The sequence below is a fragment of the Platichthys flesus genome, chromosome 8 (assembly GCF_949316205.1).
Source record: "Platichthys flesus chromosome 8, fPlaFle2.1, whole genome shotgun sequence".
Classification (NCBI taxonomy): domain Eukaryota; kingdom Metazoa; phylum Chordata; class Actinopteri; order Pleuronectiformes; family Pleuronectidae; genus Platichthys; species Platichthys flesus.
In genome coordinates this window covers 19,626,664-19,647,316 of record NC_084952.1, presented here as the reverse complement: position 1 = coordinate 19,647,316, position 20,653 = coordinate 19,626,664, and the positions used below count along the sequence as shown (strand labels likewise).

Here is a 20,653-nt window from a genome sequence, read left to right as displayed (position 1 = left end):
TGTATAGAGATATAGTTATTAAAAGATTTGTTGAAAAATGAATGAAGTTTAAAAGAAAAGTCTCAGTTTCCCTGAGGCTGTGACTCCATGAAAATTCAGTGCCTCCCTAACCTTCATTAGCTCTTAATGCTCTTTATTCCCCACCAATCCATTATAGACTATTATAACACAATTTATCATTGCCACAGCTCTTACCACCCATTTGTTGTCTGATTGTGTTTTATAATGGCTAATTTACCCTTTAATTTCTCCCTCTTTGGACAAATGTTAATACATGTAAATTAATTAAAGGGCAGATTTGAGGGGAAGAAATGTTTTCATTTAAGTGTCTGTGGATAAGAGCATATGCTGAATGCCTGAAATGGAAATTCGACTCAAATGTAATTGCCTTCGTAATCGAAAGCACTTTTCCTTAAAGCTTCAATTTTTGGAGCATATAAATTATGGATAGTTGGAAAAGGATTTTTGTGTAGTCAGCCTTTCAGATGGAGAAGAACCTTGGTGAAACGTTTCTAACCTTGTAGGAGCTTTAGACGATGGCCCCAGATTCACTGTCATGCACCACAGGGGATACATTATAGAGGACTCTTGGATTGCATCACCTCTTGTCCACCTCATTTATATCAGTGACTGTAGTAGATTAACATTAAAACCTTCTAGTATTTGAATGGATTAGATCACTTATTCCATGCTGTACTATGATCACCTTCCCTTTTTGGCCATCCATGTAAATTTCCAGCCTGAAATATTCTGTTCAGTCTTCACAAATAGATCACGAAACACATTCTTTCCATCCATCCATCCAGTCATCCATCCATCAATAACTTCATTGGGTTATGTTTTTGTCTGAGTTTGTGAGTTAGCAGCATTACGCAAAATCTCCTTGATGAATTCTCATACACTTTTGAGAAAGGGTGGAGCATCACCCAAGGAAGACACCATTCGATTTTGATGTCGATCAGGAGCCTGATTCAAGATTTTTTATGTTCACTTTCTTTCCCATTGAGAGATTGCATTTTTCAACATTGTTGTTGATTTCTCAGAGAACCATGGGTCTCAAATCAATAATAGTATTTTTACTTTCTTTAACATAGTTAGACTTTGGTGATTTTCTTTATGTTAAAAACCAGGCATGTCTAGAGTGCATATATCTATGAACATGTGACATTCAGTGCGGATCTGGATAATGATCCGAAAGTATCCGATCTCAATACATGTATATTCAGTATGGTGACAAAGCCTAGGCAGAGGTCTGCACTCTCCCTTATAGTTGTGTTAATAAATGCAACAGTATGTTTCATGTATTTTTGAAAAAGGTTTTCTGTGACTTCCAGAAGAAGAATGAAGCTTGCAGCAATAATAGCCTGGAGTCTGGATTTGCTGTTGTTATCCATTATCACCTCTCGCTTTTCACAATTTGTGCTCCATTCAAGAAATAGAGTTTAAATCAAATGTCACACAAACTTACAACGTGCTGAAATATGTTAATACAGTGTTCCTGTATGATAATGATGCAGAAACAATCACAACAGACAGAGTGACTGGTGTGAGAAAGTCGGTCTACCTCAGGCAATTCATTCTGTCTTTCACCTTTAATTATTAATGTTACATTGACACTGCATACTGAATGAAAGAAAGGTTATGTGTTATAGAAATATATAGAATCCTGTCTAACAAGAGATGGGGATATGGAATTAATTAAAGTAGGGAACTTTAAAATGCTGTTATAATAGAGGGATTTGGATGATATATGAAGAAACCACTGGTATAATGTGAGGCTTTTGTCTTTATATATGAAAATGTCCTACAGATTTTTGTAAGTTTATGTTAATGCTTGAAACATATAACAAAGTCAGCTAAATAAGATCGACTGTTTTAAGCTTAATACCCCTTCTGCGCTTTCCCTCTGTATTTTCCTGCTCTGAAGAAGATAATGAGGACGCTTATTCTGGTTCTGTTAAATTCTTTGATTTGATTTTGCTCTTGTCTTTTGTTTTACAGCTTTTCTTTAATAAGAAGTATGAGTTTTCTTTTATTACCACATAAAGCCTGCATCAGATCATTTTCCGAATGACCCAAAATCTAGCTCTGGATATTTCATTGCTAAATATATGAACAAGTGCAGAGAGATGCCAGAATCCACATCCCAGAGTCACGTACCACATTGAATATTAAATGAGGAGTTTTGTTGGGGGGGGGGATCGATAGCGGCTTACTGCAAATGTGAAAGTGACACAGTCTGGAATCTTTCTCTTTTAGGGGAACAGTGGAGGCCCGCTTTGTTTATGTCTTCGTTTTGGGCATCCTCTTCACGGGCACCAAGGACCTGCTGCGCTCCCAAATCATCACAGCAGATGCCAAACTGAAGAGCAGGGGATTGTGGGAGATTTACAGCGGTTTGGTTTTGCTGGTCTCGCTGCTGTTCCGTCCCCACAACATGCCCGTGCTGTGCTGCTGCCTGTTGATCCAGACACTCATGGCTCAGTTTATCTGGAAGAAGCTCCACTACGACGCAGCCCAGACCACCATCATGCACTACTGGTTTGGTCAGGCCTTCTTTTACTTTCAGGTAAATACAAATAAGCATGTTAGTAGTGTTGCACATTTTAATAGCCACTGTGTGAAGTAATATGTAGTGCAGAGGATAGTGTTATAAAGAGAAAATTCAGGGCAGAAAAGTGGTGTTTTTCCTTCCTACCTTCTGACTACACCCAGTTGTGATCTAGTCTTTTTTGCAAATGTAACCACACCTAACAGTGTAGCTGAGCTGTGAACATGATTAAATGTTTCCTGAGTTTTTGAAGTGTCATTAACTAACACCGAAACCTCACAGCAACTGTTCTCCACATGATTGCAAATGGAAAAGTGAGACTGAAAAGTCACGTGATCAGACCAAAGACCATATAAAGATCTCACTATAAAGAAATTAAGAAAAGCTAGAGTACCCCAGATACTAACTTTGCCCTCTTTTGCATTTTGAGCCAGAGTATGTGCAGTAGAAATTGGAGGATATAGCCACAGTATGAAGGTGTCACTTATCCTGAATCAATCTAAGCTGACAATCATGACGTTTCACCCTTTTTTGCGTCATAACTAATTCAAGCAAATCTGACAAGAAAAATTAAACACTTGAACAAACATCAATGTGGTAAGAACTAACTAAAATGACTAAAACCTGCTCCCTGTCCCATACAATAACATGGATGACAGGGGATAACAACCTGTACTGCAGTCAGCCACCAGGTGGCGTCATGTCATTGGTCTTACAGTCTATGAGTTAATGACACAGTCTATGAGATTCAACATAGTAATGTTTAAGTCTCCTGTTAGAGTAGTTCACCATCTAGCTCTGTTAAAACAATGTTGTAAAGCTTAAGCAGCTGAATATTCAGCTAATCTGCCATTTTTTTGTGGTTAACTTGAGAAAGGCTTTTGGTTGAACAACAGCTGTTTTTGTAAAGGCATATGTTGGTTCCTTTAAAACAGAATTCTGGGTGCTTTAGTTATCGGTGGTTTTGCACTTTGACAGTAAGATAAGATATTTATTAATCACTTAACTTTCTCTCTACACATTTAGCTGAGTTAAAGCAGAAGAACTGCCCCAGCAAATCCATAACAAACGTCTTGCTACTACAAAAAATATGTAAACAGTTTACACAACTGCATGATTCAGACACCAGAAAAAATTGCAGGGGTGGGAAGCTGTGGCTCATTGAACCAAACTTGGTGACACTCACATCGTCAAAAGCAAGTTTAGAGAGCAACACACCCTGAGTAAGTTTCTGTTGTGTGATTGTAAGAGACGTCTCATTTAAAGCTGGCACACGGAGTGCGGCAGCATTTACTAAAACTATCACCACCGATAAAGGAAAGTGTAATAGGACCTGTTTTGGGCAGAGGAAGTGTTTTTGTTTAAATTAAATTACTCAGTAGCTGGACTAGTTGTTTCCTGGAGAAGTGTTATGGGGTTATTGGCTATGACTGCTCCTCATAGGCCATTTGATTTAACCTCTACCCAATGCAGATGTTTGGTTAGCAGCTGTGTCCCGTTGTCAACATTGAACTTCCACATCCCTAACGTTTGAACTACCCTCATCACCTTTGGGTCATTAATACTGTGATGGGCTCGGGAATAGACTGCCACCAGACAATTTTCAGTCTAACTGCCCAGGCATGTAATCAAAGACCTTTGAGTAATAAAGTTCTCAACGAAGCTTTAACCATAATGGATCTGTAAAGCTGCGACAGCCTGTATGTGATTATAGATTTACTGCTCTGAAACAAAAACTGCTGTTTCACATCACATTTAGCAGTTACAGCAGATCCCAGACCTCTGGGCTGCAAATCAATCATGATTCAAGATGTTAGCAAAACAATTATGACAATAATAATTATAATAGTGTTTATTATACTTTTCAAAAGAGCGGTGTACAAAGTGCTTCACAGTCATGAAAACTGAAAACTCTTACTGTAACACATTATTACAGGAGACAATGAATGAAACATCTCAATCTCAATCTCAGTGCTTTTATAAAAATCCACTTTGAAAAGCGTTTTAAAAGAGGACACTGAGGTAACTTGTCTGATTGACATAGGCAGGTTATTCCAGCGTTGTGGAGCCCTTACAGTAAAAGCTCTACCACCCTCTGTAACAAGGCTTGTCCTGGATTACAAGAGTCACAGCCACTTGGCAGATCTACGGCTGTGGTCAGAACTGGTATTAACATCCATCCTGAGAGATCTGATCACAAGCAGACACTGCTAAGTATGAGTGTTCACACACATTAACATCCATCCTGAATGCAAATAATCCTGACTAATTTATGTTGAGTTTACAGATATGTCCGATGTCACTGTTTGTGTTTGTCTGTGTGCGTATGTTGGTGTTAGAGAGAGGTTGAGAGGTTGAGAGAGAGGGAGGGAGGGAGGGAGGGAGAGAGAGAGAGAGAAATCAGGAGGGGCTGAGTGTAGCTGCTGTAGAGGGGGACTTGACCAATTCAAGGAGAATGTCAATCATTATGTGTTGGTCAGTGTTGCTATTGTAAACGAGAAGAGTGAAAATACATTTGGTTCATTTTGAAACTGTAGCAGGTCCAGAAAGCTTTTGCGTTGATCGGTTCAGACCTGATCTTAGTGCTGACAACTTGTCATCGAGCCAGATGTTAATAACAGGTCTGAGTGCAGCCCAAATGAAAGGGAGGATGAGTTCTGCTTTGTTGGACGGCACAAGGCCATTCAGTGATTTAGGAACAAAGGACAAACTTCCAAAATCAATTCTAAAAACCATGGGTAACCAGTGAAATGAGGCGAGAAGGGGCGTCATGTGCTCACACTTTTGACTCCTTGTAAGAACACCATAGCTGCTGGGTTGGTGGTGGTAGATTGATTACTGGGGGACCCCTGTGAATAATGAGTTGCAGTAATCCAGATGACTTGAGACAATAGCATGAGATGAGGGTCTGTGCATTATTGAATGAACAGAATGATAGGATGTGGACAGTATTGTTGATTTGACGGATATCAGACTTGGTGGTAGTGATGACATGTCTTAATCTGAATAGTGTAGAGTCTCATAAATATCTGCAGGAAGCTGTTGGATTCAAAGTTATCTGCAATGAGGGACTGACTATCGGACAGGAGAGGATTTAGCCGCTTGTTTGTGGCAGTCATGTCGGAGTGATGGACATGTCCGACTTTGCTGCAGTGGAATTTCTGAGGATTAATCTCCATTCCAAAACCAGATGGTCTGTGAAGCAGCAAGAATGTGTTTATTCTTCAGAAATGATACAGTTTTTGAAAAAAGAGCTTATGCGTCACCTGATGTGTATGAATTCAACCAAGCAACCTCCTGTAGAAACTATGAATCATGGACTGTTCTAGAGCTGAGAAATGAAAAGGGATCTCTCAATTGATCATCTGTTCTCATCAGTTCTACAGTTATTTCTGTTTTGCACATATAGCCAATCGCAAAGCATGAATTCAATGAATTGAGGTAGCCAAGTGCACGTGTTCATGCATGAATGTCGCTGTCACATGCTACAGAGTGACAGAGAAAGAGAAGTGATGGACAAGTTCTCGTGTGTCAGAGAGGACTGCAATGTCTGTCACTTCCAGGTACATGCAAAACGGCATATGAAACTATGAGGTCTGTCTGTCAGAGTGGACAGTAAAACTGTATGGACAATAGTTGGAGCTTGGACGCTGCAAATAGTACTGCAAGGAGCAATTTAATGCACTTAGAGCACCAAGTTAGAGATTTGTCATGATCTCGAAGTTGATCAATAGGAAACACTGTATATAAAAGGTTTGAAGTTATCATCCTCGCACAAGGAACAGACGTCGGTACTCAGACTTTCCCCAAACAGAGGTGTGTCTGGAGTCATCTCATATCCATGCTTCTTCTCCGCGTGGTGTGCACTTCAGCAAAGAGCTCTCATCGACCATCCTCACTCTCTTACCATTGTTATGACGATCAATTCTGTCTGGAAATTCATACATAAAACATCCTGTGCTCTCTTGCTTTATCACGAGTGATGTATTTGTCGACGATGACTTCAGCAAGTAGAAAACATGCATATGTAGCCATCAACCTGCTCACGGATATTCACTGGGTGTTTGTTTTAGATGGCGCCAGCTGTTAATGCTCTCGTCCTGTGCGATCACAGACGGCGTGTGCACAGAAGGGATTTAAACGATCACACGTTCTATTGCTGCTAGTGGATCGTCGTCGCATTCAAATGTAACAAGAAAGGCATCCGTGATCTCTGCTGATTCCCAGAGACGCTTTTTTTTTCCTAGTGTGTGTTCATGCATAGGGCGGAACTTTAATGCAAGAGCCTAGCAATCAGAAGGAATTTTAAAGGTAATTATCACTTGTTATGCAGACAGAAATGGAATTTGTCAAGTAAAACACTTACAAAGTGAAATGCTAATGAGACAACTTGAGCTTAATCGGAAAAGATCAGAATGTGCCACCCAGATATCAGATTAGGCTCCTGAGCAGCTCGAGTTTGAACACAAATGACTTTGACTGAGCATTCTCTGAACTTTGGGACTAGACTCGAATAAATACAATGGTTTTATCATAAATCATAGATAAGGGAATATTGCTTAGACAATGGATCTGTACTCTTAAAAAAACAAAAGAAACATAAGTACAAGTAAGATACCTTGTGTCATGCATCCTTAGACAGGCCTTGTTTCAAATAAATTACAACAAAAAAAAAATCTACAACCAAACAACACCGTGAATACATAAAGACACTTATTGCTTCACACAGTATGAAAAGTTGCTGTGGTGCAATAAATACTATAACCCCCGGGTTAAGTTTGGGATAAGACAACTGTGTAAACTTTTCATGAAATATTTCATGTTAGCAAATTTTAGGATAATGCTATTACATTTAAATCATGTTTGTTTTCCTTTTGTGAATATATCCTACACTTAAAGCACCATATACACTTTATATTGTGGCTCAAAATCGTGATTGTACTGCACTGAAAACACTTTCCACTTTAAGATAGAGAAAAGAAGAAAAAGAAAAAGGGTTGGTGCAGTATAATATCTTGAGTGTACTTCAGGCATATTTAACTTTTCTGTTAGTTAAATGAGTCATAAATATGCTTGGTATTAAGAAAACCAACATATGGTGAATAAACATATGCACACAAACATGACCTGAGTGACTCTCTGAGTTCAGCTGCAGATAGAAAGCTGTGGGCACTGCTCTGGTCTGGAAAACACAAACAACCGGGCTGCTGGGAAGTTGCCAGAAGCTCAAAGTAATGATGATGAGGCAAAGGAGCAGGCGTCAGAGCTCTGAAATGCTTACAAAGCTTCACCCACAGATCTTTGTGTACTCTTTTGTCGGAACACTGGGTGAGTTATCCACGCGCCCCTGGCGATGCTAAATAAAAATGTATTTTGCTTCTGCAGGGCAATTCCAACAACATTGGCACCGTCGACATTTCAGTCGGATTCATCGGACTGGAAAGTTACGTGGAGGCACCTGCCATCTTCTTAACGGCCCTCAACACTTATGCGGGGCCCGTGCTCTGGGCATGTCACCTGGTCTGCTACCTCAGCTCAGCGAGAGGCCGGTAAGTCACCCTGAGGCAGTGTGTACCCTGCTGGCACGTCTGCACTTTCCAGAAAGAATACAATGAGAAACTAGTGTCTTTTGTTGTTGTTGTTTAAATAGCTAAAAGTATTGGAGCAAGTGAGTTAGTAACTAATACATAAAGTCATGAAAAGGCTTCTCTCACCTTAAACTGTAGAAGTTTAACTTTCCTTCTTTTCAAGGCAACCATACCACTCACTGTTACATTTTAGGAAAACATTATTGTAATAGTAAGTGGAAATTTAAAGCAGCTGTCACATGTTAAACACTCTGGTATAGGATAGGCTGTTGCTATTAAAGACTGTGAAAGTCCTGATGTAATATAGTCGTAAGGCTCTCATTGCTGCAAGTTTCCCTTTTCCATCTTTTCACAAATCCATTTCTAGATCTTATCTCTTCAGAATTTTCAAAATGTTTAAAAATTCTGCCCCAAAAGGAAATGGGTCCTACTCCTTTTACCAGGGTTCATTAAAATGATTTGAGTAGATTTTGCTGAGATAATTATCCTGATAAACGACAGAAATGAAACAGAAGTAATAATACAACAAGCGGATGGATGGATGGATGAAAATTGGATGAATAAAAACCCATTCGGAACATTATGGTTAGAAATACTTCCTTTTATTGTACTCTAAACCATCCGTGGCATCTCATCCACAGCATCATCACTGCTAAGGGACTCCGGAGTGTTTCTTACATCTTTTAAAAAATATATATACTTTTTCATTCTGAATTCTCTCTGCGGGGACAGTGCAGGTGCTGCTATATATATTCTGTTAATTGGTTCACTCATGGCACCAGGGTGATTTGGCTTGCATGGTATCAAAGATGCATGTAAACAGCTTAACCTGCATAACACCTCAACTGGAGAGAAGCCAGGCGCTGGGCTGCTGTGTGTTTGTGTGAAGGCAGCCAATAAATGCAGCTCCCCCTCAGCATGAGGCCCCTGCACATTGCCGAGTGATGAGCTCGGTGTCTTGCCACCAACTGCCCTGCAGACAGAACCTGAACCAGAAGCCCTCTTTAATGTAGATAAAGTGTGCTATTTGTATTTTACCTGCCGCCGTTGTTAAAATGCCAGTGACAGTATTTCAGGGATATAAATATAACATCTATCTGCAACCTTGTGATTTAAAGTCCCTACAGTTCCTTAGCACCCAGGCCCCAGAGAAATGTTTCAATGCATGATTTAGATTCTTAATAATTTCCGATCCCATATTTGAATATAATGTGTTTGACTTTTCAGCAGCCCAGACAGTCTCTGATTAAAAAAGCTCGACTCATCTTAAAACGTTTGCATTGCCAGAGGCAGAGCCTGGGGATGACAAAGTTGATCCATTAATACATCCAACATTTTTGTCCAAGTGGCTCCCCTCTGATGACTCGCAGAGAAACGTGATGGGGACTTTGAAAGTCAGAGAGAACTTCTCAATGATGTTGGGGACAAAGACACAGAGACCTGTATTGATGTCCATAAAGTTTTCTCTGACATTACCCCTTAAAAATTCCACTTTGGCATGGAAGTAATAAACTTTATTCTCCATGTTGATTATAATGGCCTCCATCATCTTCAGTAAGACTCATTTAAGGTGGGGTCAGCGATTTCGTGACTATCACCGTTGATATTTGAACTCAAGACCAAAACAACTACACCTCTCCCTTCACTGCTCCTTCTGAATCTCCACCACATTCATTCATTCTCGGTCACTGCCAAGGTGAACCACTGATCCCATCAAGTTGGAATTAGTCCCCATGCAAGTGTCCTATCCTTCAATACTAGAAGAAGAGGAATGACGACATTCTCTCGTTCAGGATGTAACAGATGACATTTCTACACTTTTGATTTATGAATCGCTTTAAGAAAGAGGATTAGCATACAGGTAGCATATGCTGTTCATGACCCCTGCGGCCCTGTGCCCAAGCATGTATATCTCTGTTGCTGATTGGCTGGAACAGTGTTGTGCTGTTGTATTGTCCAGTTTTCTTTAGCCGTTTTCAGACATGAGCTCTTGAGAATGCAAATTGACGTTCAAGTGAGGGGTGGTACACCAGGCAGAGGCAGGAAGTAAAGTATTAATTCCGCTGCTAAGATCACAGGTTTTTGGGTCAAAGCACATCGACACTGGCGTCAGCCCTTATCACCAAGAGCTCTCACATATTCGTCTGTGTCTTCTATGTGTGTGTCACCACTGTCTTCTCATATAGCCATTCGGAAATTATCCAGAGTTTTTACTTGGGGGCTGAAAGAAGAAACCCGGCTCTTACTCTGACATTTGTGTTCCCACATATGGCCCCTCTGGAGAAAGTCAGGAGATTACCCGAAGTTCAGTTTATGACTGAAAGCAGCTTTTGTTTCCCAAATACAGACACAGAGCTTTTTGTTTTTAAACCAGATTCTTTCCAGCCCACACATAGAACACACAAATAGCGGACCATGAGGAGATATTAGCAGAATTGAACAAAAAGTGCATTCGATTAAAATCACTTACCCCACCTCTAAGAGTAAATATTTCACAAACTCATAGTAAAGCCACAGTGGCAAGGGAGAATGACTTCACAGTAACCAGGCACTAAATAACACCACCGATCTGTTGTGTATTTCATACATATAAATCCATGCCCCTCTACTAAAAAACTGAACTCAGACGCAGCACAATGTGAACCTTTGGTCCAAAAACAACAATGTAAGCAGGTGGTAAATCGCATTTAGAGTGACAGCACGATTGATCCGCCCACAAGCAGCTGCTAATGGGAGGGGATGCTGGTCCCTGCTCTGCCTCGCTACACCCACTGTGGTTTTACCCTCCGTAACCCAATCACCAGCATGTTGTTCATTCTGCCCCAGAGTTTGATATCATTTAACCTACGATACCCTTCATACATTACACATTAAATCCAGCATGTGAACGTTATATTCTGCACTACAGGACCATCTTGCATTGCCAGCATCAATCACAGTGAGGTGCGTCTCACGGAAGCCCCACTTGTAATATGGACATATGAGGCTAAAAAAAGTCTCATCCAGAGACACAGAGAGACAATCGCTCATTTAAGATTCACTCTGCACCGTCAGCAGCTCGGCCACAAGGCAAATGCTGGAAATGGGCTTTGATCAATAGGTTTCCCTTGACACCGTCTTAGTCCACTTAAAGCCGTACTAGGGTTTGAAGTCAATGTTTTCATTGTGTTATTTGTCCAATTCCTTGCTAATCAGAGGAGACTCATCTCTGCTTAACTATTTTCATTTAAGTCACATACACTGGCTCAAATACAAGCAGCAGAAATCATATAAAGGTCAAACTATTTCCACATTTTTCTTGATTTCCAAGACACTGAATTGGCTCTTTGTTGAGAGGTGAAAAAGCACAAGGGGAGATTGTGACGGGCTGTTGATCTTTAGTCCTGCTTTCTACAGTGAGGTGTTGGCTTACTGACATATGATATATTGCAGGAGGACAGTCAGTAGATGCATCGTTCATCCTTCATTTTGCACTGTCTAACGTTTAGAACAACCAGACCACAACTTCTTTCTCATCCTTTTACCTTCTAACTTCTTCTTTCTACTTTCTACATCCTGGTCGTTTTTGTTTTTACGAATTTAACTTTTCCAACCACCGCCTCGCTGTAAATGACATCAAGCTAAAGTAGTGCTAAGCCTCTTTATCGCCTCATTCATTTATAATTTGTAACCAAAAAATTAGACACAAAGTCAAAGATGAGGTACTTCTCCTCCACCGAGAGACGGATGAAGTCTCTGGCAGGATTTTACAGACTGTTTAACCCACCTGAGAGGCTGCACATGAATGTTTCAGCAGCTCTTTGAGGTCAGACACAGAAATAAACTTAAGCTGTGTTTAAAACAGCAGCACTGTGGACGGAGCCATTAGCTGGAGAGCTTCACTTTTATGGAAATTCACAGGGTTTGTGGGATTCAGGTTTTTTTATTTATTTTTGCAGATTTTTGTACTCACAGATTTACAATCAAAACCAGACAAATCGCTATTTAAACATGATATTACTTTAGACATAAAAGTTATAGTTAATATAAAACTTGTCTGTTGGGAAGTTGTGGTTCATCTTTGACCTGTTGTTCTTACTTTATTCATGTGTGACAACAGCGTTATTAGAGCTGTTTGTCCACCATCGTTTTTGCTTCAAGTTAAAGTTATGTTTATGTAAGTGGAGCAGGTCACTGAACCTGCAGCCGCAGCGGCTCAGGCCTCCTTATGAGGGGAGCCAGCCTAACATGGGCTAGCAGCCCTGTTACGGAGGCTTAAGCCTTCCTGCAGCGGGCCACAGGTTTGGTTCCGACCCATCAGCCCCACCTCCTTTCACACTTACTGTCTTATCAATAAGACCAAATGCATAAAGCATATATTTGAAGAAAAGGTTTGTGTATCTGCATTGTACTGGGGAGATCTTAAAACAAAGTCTGATCATCTGGATAGAGTTGCACCAGTTATCTGTAAATAAAGTTTGACAGAGGTTTTGTGAAGAGATGCATCAGTAACAGGACATCAATTGGACTGTGTATTCCTGCTTTGCATACTTAGAGAATGTACTTTACTACAGCTGTTTATTTAATACTCAATACTTTCCAAGGAGAAAATATTTGCAGCTGAATAAAAGTGGAATGGTGTAGAAAAGCTTTTTGAAGGAGAGTAACCTTTGGTATATTACATAATGGACTCATGTAATGTGATTACTAGTTATTTTGCACTGGATTACAAACTACAGAGTTCAAACAAACGTTTTATTTTCTTACTCTTGTCACAGATGAAGATTTTAATAATACAGTCGCATTTTCATTACTGGCCCTTTGGTTGAATTTCCACCTCCAATCTGGACTCTCTCCCACGTCTCCTACCTTATCAGTGTGTCTTCTCTTGTCCTGAAGTTCCTCCCCCTCAGCTGGGACTCTGCCTGTTTGAAATTAACAAAATTGTTGGTGTGTTTGATTTGAAATCTCCTGTTTTCGTCGCTGCATCCATCCTCATATCATGCAGGTTTAAAGTTATTTACTCCTTCAGAATGTGCCAGCAATCCATAATATTGTGTGAAGGTAATTGGATCAGACTCTTCTCCCGGGTACAGGTAAAATATTCCAAATGTGAAAAATGTGGCATCATCAAAAAACAATTGGCACCTTTAGTGACTCCACATCCTCACGGATCATTTAGAAACAATCAATTGACACATGTTGACCTTTGCTCACATAGAAACTTTTCTGTGTTGCTCTACAGGAAGTGTTCCTATTATTCACAGCACAGAGTTGTGCCTGCTTTGCCTCCTGCTGGTCCTTCCTCCTCACTGATGCCTCTTCTTCTTCTCAGCAGGAGCCCGGTTTCAGTCGGTCACGGCTGCTACTGCTTGGCGCTGCTGAGGTCTGTGCCTGCTGCAGCCTACATCGTGCTGGTGACCGTTCTGCGCTACCATCTCTTCATATGGAGCGTCTTTTCGCCCAAATTACTGTACGAGTCCATGCACCTGCTGCTGACTGCAGGGATCTGTCTCTTCTTCAACACGATGGAGCAGAGCCAGAGCGCCAGTACGTCATAGGCAGAACGGCTGATCTTCCACTGAGGGAACCTCTGGAGTCGAAGGGTCAGATACAGTCTCTTGATTATGTGTGTAAGAACGGCTAATAAAGACTGATGCACACTGGAGCATGCTTATCCTCACTCTGTAGTGTACTCGTCTGTTCACAGTATGTGAGCAGATGCCTCTGAAACAGTCCAATCATCCGGACTCTGTACATCTGCTTTGCAAAAATACTTTGAGAAGGCTCTTACAGTGCACTTTGGAGCAGTTTATTTAATATTTAATTCTTTCCAAGGAGAAAATGTTTGTGGATGAATAAAAGGGGAATGGTGTAAATAAGCTTTTTTGAAGTAGCATAACTTTTTTTATACCTAAAGGGTGTTACCTCAGGGACTGGTGTACATTGAGTAGTAGTGATGCAGAGTTTAATGTTTTGACTCCATGGGTTCAACATCAGTGCAGAAGATTGCGTGTTTATGTTGAGCAGAGTGTGAACATGATCTGAACTCTGCTGAACAATTGTTGTATAGATCATCAGACAGGGAGAGCAGAAGTGTTGATAACATGCTAAATGGACTGTTTATACAACACTATCTTGTGGACCCTCTCTAAGCCCTTTTACAGTTCACATTCAACCATTCATGCACACACTTAAACAGAGCTCCTACCTGCATCATATCTTACACTTATTCATACACACTGTCAGCCCAGCCGTCAGGAGCAATTTCTGGGGTTTGGTATCTTGCCCAAGGACAAAATGAAATGTGGACTAGAAGAGCCGGAGTTCAATCCACCGACCCTCCGTTTAGTGGACGACCTGCTCTACCCCCTGAGCCACAGCCGTCCAATAACTAAATTAATGATGGCTGAATTCCATTTAGCTGCTTCAGTTTCAGGGTCATAGTTTTACTGTCACGTCTATGACATTACAGCCGTTGTTAATGTTCACGCCTTTGATTTTCATAAACGTGAGCATGTGTGCTGTGGACTTTTGGCCTATTGACTGATCATAGAGGACTATGTTGTCAGTAGAGTGAGGGAGATGTCGGTCAAACACAGACTGTACCTGCCCACACAGTTAAAGGATGATGTAAAAGCTGTTGTCTGAGATATTTTCACATTAGCTGCGTAGTTACAACTCAGACTTCTTGTTCATAGTCTGAGAAAATGGCTGGACGATAAAGAAAAGGCATCAAATTACCAATTTGGGTTATCTCAATTCTGGGCTAAGTCTTCAGTTCTCTGTTTCCGACACTGTTTCCCGTCCAACCAGTTTCTGTTATCACACAAAACACTGCAAGACTTTTTAAAGGTGTTTTCGGTCAAGTAGAAATTTTGGCTTATCTCTATCAACAACTATCTGCTTATGAATGCAGATAAATTAAAAATCAGATAGCTGATGCATTACGGTCAATGTGCTCCGTCTCCTTTGCTCTCATCATGGACTGTTCACCTGCGAGCAACAAAAGTCCGCTCAAGCATAATCGATCAAACTAGAAGGATTCCAACCCCAAAATCCTCGTCCACAGATTATGCGTGTTCACATCTAGAATCTGTTTATTAAAATGTATCTCATGCTAACCTAATTTTATACAAAACACAATTTCCAGTAACTAAATTATCTTTCTCCAATATAGTCATCAGTTCTCTGGACATTTCCAGATTCTTAAACCTCAAAAGGTACCAGGTGAATAGGAAATATCATATTTGTACTATTATGAACTGCAGCACATGTTGTACAGTTCTAATTCAAATCTCAGTCAGTAGCAATATTATTTTCTTGACAAACATTTCTACACATGATAGTAATAATAAAGTCGAGGCCCATTAGGAAGACCTGCCACACTTTTCCTGACACGCAGCCGGTTTTATTTCAGTGTAGCTCAATGAGGATTTAGCTGTGGGGAGGTCAGGCACAGAATCCGTGTAACGCAGCATGTAGGACACACTTAATGAAATTGGCATGAATACCCAGTTAACATGGTGGTGTCAGTTCTTTGCCATAAATATATTCAATGTATATTTTTCTCCTAATTACATTTTCCACTCAATCTACTGAGGTAGTTCACAAACACTGCACCACAGCTTCAAGAAGATGTGGAAAAGTGAAGTGCACTTTCCATCTGTTTTCCTATTTACTGAGTTCCCACATTGTTGTGGAGGAGATAGAGTTTCAAAACAAAAGAACAGCTAAAATGATTCTAGCTGGATGACCTCAAGGTTTTGCTAAAGGCACACAATTTCCTTTTTTTAATTTGCTCCCCTTATCCGGCTGAATCTTCCTGTACATACATTATTACTTTCATTGTGCAAGTCATATAACTTCCAGAGTCTGGCACTGCACTGCAGAGTTATGCACTTCTCCAACTTCTACTCAATCCATTCCTTCAATATCTCTGAGAATACTACCAAGTTGGAAAGTTGGCGATCGTCCAAAGTAATAAGAGATTTGAGCTAGGACAGCAAACAGTGTGCTGCTGTCCAAGTACTTATGGAGCTCACTGTATTATTACAGACTGCTGGGACACGAAATTTTGGTCTGATCAAACGTCATTGACCGTCATTGACCCTCGGTTTCTGTGTCATCATCATGTTGGTTTTGTGTCATGGTGTGGCCATCTCCCACATGCAGGACCACAGAGCTAAGACTTCCTCTGTAGCCGTCATGTTGTCAGGTTGCCGGTGTCTCTGATGTCACTGAACAGCTGTGACGACTTCAAAGCTCCTTTCTCATCGTTACCTGGCCGTCCTTGGCTCTGAGATTTGTCCAGAAAACAGGTTTAAAGATATAGTGTTAAAGCCACAGTGAGGAACTTTTCACCTCCAGGCAGTGAAGTGAATCGTAAGTTCCGTCCCACAAAACCTTGTCACTCACCTTGATGAGCTGTCTGCCTTAAAACGGCAACTCGCCCAAGGCTAAGATCACGGATGTTCCCTCAAGTCGCCATGGGCCTCGGAGACGCAGATGGCAAAACTGAGGAAAGGGGGAAAACACAGCAGTGCTGGTGTTTGTTGTGTTATTGAATAGCGTTTTGCCTCGAGACGAGTCCGACTCTTTATTTTACTGCCATCAAAGTTGTTGCTGTGTGTCACCTTGACAGGAACAGGGAGCCGCAACGCTGACTACACCCAGAGAGAATGGAATTTAAATGTCCTAAACAACATTGAAAAGTTACACAAACAAGAGGATTTACATTTGAATAGACCGACAGACATTCACTGCGTATGAATCACAGCGTGGTTACTGGTTTGCATCAGAGGCAGGACACGTTTAGCTTTCAGGTTTTCAGGCTCAACATCATGTTACTCCTTTTCTGAACCGGTAGCACACTGTCACAGCACACAGGCTTCAAACAAAGGCTGATGGGAATAGTTGATGAAGCAGATAATAATCTACATCACTCATGAGGATTGTTTCCTCAGTGATCAGTATGCTTCATATCACTTTACCTGTCCTACAACATCACAGTGTCTCAGTAGCAAAGAATAGTTTGACATTTTCCAGGAAACCAGAGTTCAGTAAGTAGATTTGCCCTGTCAGGAAATAGTCAAGGGCAGAACAATATCATTATATAGTTTATAACAGTAATAATATGAAATATTATCAGAGTGGTTATCTGGTGACTTCTTTTTTCATAAATTTCCGTCATAAGCAAACCAGAAATGTAAAAGCTTCACTTCTTGAATGACTCAAAAGATATTGTGTAAATATGGAACCTCATGAAATGGCTATAGATTGAGCCAGTGGACAGTTTTATTGACCCTAAAGCTGTTTTTAAATTTGGGTTGGTTCTTTTTCCGAAACCTCCTCTGCATCCTCTGTGAAACTCATCGTCACCGGTGCAAGACCAAGCCTCAGAACCGCTTCTCTCAAATCTGATGGGACTGCTCTTTTTGTGTGGAATCATTCCTCTGTATCCAAATAGCCAACAGCCCATGAAATGGGTCGGAATAATTGTAGTGTCCACATGCTTGAAAGTTTCCTAGCATGTGTTACTAATACAGTTGTACATCACAGGATGAGAGGACTGATGTCTAATTACTCTCCCAATGTTTTAACATCCTTACATCATATGAGACAATCGGTTGGTTGCTTTAGATTCTGTGTCACTTCAATCAAACCTTACCCAACCCTGCTTCTTGTCACATCAAACCTTTATAACAACCTGTAGGCGTTTAACTTGATTTCATTTTTTATGCAGCAAGGATAAAACTGTTCTAATTTCTGTTTCTGTTGATGGCCACAATGTTTGGATTTACCTGATCACATCCATTTGTTTTGTTTGTAGTTTATATGAACTGTACAATGTGTTTGTATTGATTCTCTTTCTGTGATTCTTTTTGCCGTATGTGCTGAACCTTTTTTTTTTTTCTCCAGATGTTCTGTATTTCACTGTGCTGGGTTTTCTTTCGGTTCCTTAGTCTTTGTTACGAAGCGTTGCAACTGAAAATATGTGAAAGATGACAAATACCAAAATGATTTTTTAGTCACTTTTGCAATATTGGTTTCTAATGATGAAATAAATGATTTACTCTATTGTATCATTTTGATTGTGTAACTTTTATTTGGCTGTTAGAAACTACAAGACCCTTAAAGGTCATATATGATATTCACTACCACCAGATGTCACACCTGCACCTGCACCTGCACCTCGTAACTAAAATAAACACCTTGTCCCGCCCTCAGACACACAAGGTGTTGTCTATACAAATAGTGTTGACTGGGAGTAAGCGAAGCCATGTGAAAGTTGCCCCTTAACACACGACCAGAAACGTCTTCCTGTGTACAGAGGGGCCAACACATGAACAAATATCCAACCAGCTGCAGTGCAGACTGATAACATGGATCCATAGCTTCTCATCTGCAGCTTGGTTTTCCTGTCAGTGTCTGAGCCTCCATTTTTATAAGACTCCAAACTTATTTCAGTATGTGCTCACTCTTGCTGCTCTTGCAGGCTGTTGAGACCATGTGTCTGCAGGCTCAACCTGCTCTGGAGGATGGACCACATGTGATACACTTTCACTGGAGTTTCTCCTTCCAAACTTTGTTACTTACTTTAATAAATCTGGACAAGAAACCATCTGTGCAAGTGCACCTTGCATATCCCCACGTACAGTGTTGTGGTAGGAGGATGATAATTTAGTAATCAGCCCTCTATCTGCTATCCACCCACCAAATAATTATTTTATGGCTTCAGGAGCTGGACTTCAATGCCATCATTAGAGGAACGACACGTTTCTTGCTGTGCTCACTTCTGAGTGGGAGTCTCTCTTAAAATCCTGCAGTGATGATGTGCTGAAGATCTATTATTGCCTTGAAATCAGAAACATTGCAAACAAAAAGCTGAATTTCAATGTTTGTTTAAAGCCAAAAACTTTGAAGTTGCTATATCAATATTCTGCATTTATAAGTGGATTCCATGACTCTGTGTTTTGTTTGATGAGTCACACGCAGTTATGTACCTCCAGAGAATAATCACCTGACTCTGCAGCTCCACAGAGCATAGTCTTTGTTTTGGTTTCATGGCCCACAACAGTTTGTGTCAGTTCAGTAGCTCTGCTCATCAGCCTCATGTCCAGCTGCAGCCGGCAGCTGTTTTGTGTTTAAAAAACATTGTGTACCACGGGTTTGGCTCTGAACAACAGACAACAACTAGCTGGTAAACATTTAGCAAACCAAAGAGCCAGATATTCCCTCCAGAGTTGGTAGAAATCAGAACTGAGCTTAGAGGAGAGCAAATATTGGACTAACATCCGCCAGGAGTCCAGAATCACGACTCCAGATGAATGATAATGTTGCTGTGTATCTGCTGGCAGTGTAAACTGTTGGCTGACAGGTTTGTCACATCCGTTTAAAATAACAATTCTGCTTGTTTGTCATGTCCTCAAGTGGCCAGAAAAATCCCTTCAAGCAGGTTTAAGTGAGACTAAATGATTAGAATAATTCCGGATCACTATTGAAAATGGATAAAAGGGACAGAGTATATTTCTATGTGAATAAAAACCAAGAGTGTGACATTTAACTTCCTTCCTTTGCAGTGCGAAGTCTCTGTAATCACGTAGTTGTGTTTGTGTGCGTGTGAAAGGGCATAAATCATGTTGTCATAAATCAGTTAGCGTTCCGTGCCTCCTCAGCTTGGACAATATGCCGCTGGAATACATATCTGACGCTCTGTGATTTGAGTGCTTCTGCTCATCTCTCTCATGTGAAGTCAGGACTAACTGCGCCTGGCCGTTCCAACAGAAAATACAGAACTAATTACAGAAGCCGAGCAGCTGGAGAGCCAAATTGAAGTTGTGCCTCCGAGTTGGAGCTTTCCCTGTGAAAGCGACCTTAACTGGGCTCCGGCGCTCCACTCTTTTACTGCTCCAGGAGTTGTCTGCTAAGTGGCAGATGGCGGCGAGCCAAAGAGGTTATTGCAAATTTAGAGCTGGCTCCCTCTGAAAACACCATCCACTGCAGGAGCTAGTGATTGACGCACACCTCGCTCTGTGGCTGCAGATGCTGCCAGGGTTCCCCTTCTCCCTGCGCTGCATCGCTGCCACACTTCTCTCTCCTCCGAGCTACAGAGAGGAATCCGCTCACTAAAATTCTACGCCTGGAGGGAAACGCTTGCTGTTTGCATAAAATTACTACTGGCTTGATTTACAGAACGACGGAGAAACTGCTTGTTAACCCTCCATGAAGCAGATTTGACCATCAGCATCGAGATCCTTTCATTGATAATTGCATCAGATCATACGTGAGCAGATGTGACTGTGTCCAAGTCGTGATTCTGACCTAGAAAAACCTTTGAGTATTTTCCCTGCACTTTAAATATCAGGATGTGCTGAGAAGACTTTCTTGGAATTATATAATCACTCCATATTCAGAATAATATAGCAATGGCACTGCTGGAGAAGCTGTAGGTGAGAAATGTGGTGCTAAGAAATCCCATGAACAGTATCATTTGCAGAATGAAGATACAGATGAACAAAGTATCCAGGAGTTA

The 20,653-nt window shown here is 40.9% G+C and overlaps 1 protein-coding gene across 2 annotated transcripts in view; it reads left to right on the top strand.

The window, feature by feature from the left end:
• The window catches only part of pigg (phosphatidylinositol glycan anchor biosynthesis class G (EMM blood group)), a 65,316-nt gene extending 47,113 nt beyond the window's left edge, over positions 1–18,203 (top strand). Inside the window, exons 11-13 of one of the 2 annotated variants that reach the window (XM_062393762.1) lie at positions 2,260–2,569; positions 7,937–8,100; positions 13,457–18,203. In XM_062393762.1, coding sequence (XP_062249746.1) covers positions 2,260–2,569; positions 7,937–8,100; positions 13,457–13,679 — 697 coding nt within the window. In that variant the 3' untranslated portion in view covers positions 13,680–18,203. Of the gene's footprint in view, positions 1–2,259; positions 2,570–7,936; positions 8,101–13,453 lie in introns of both variants that reach the window. The other variant, XM_062393761.1, reaches the window with a different exon arrangement.
• Positions 18,204–20,653: the final 2,450 nt, after the last annotated feature.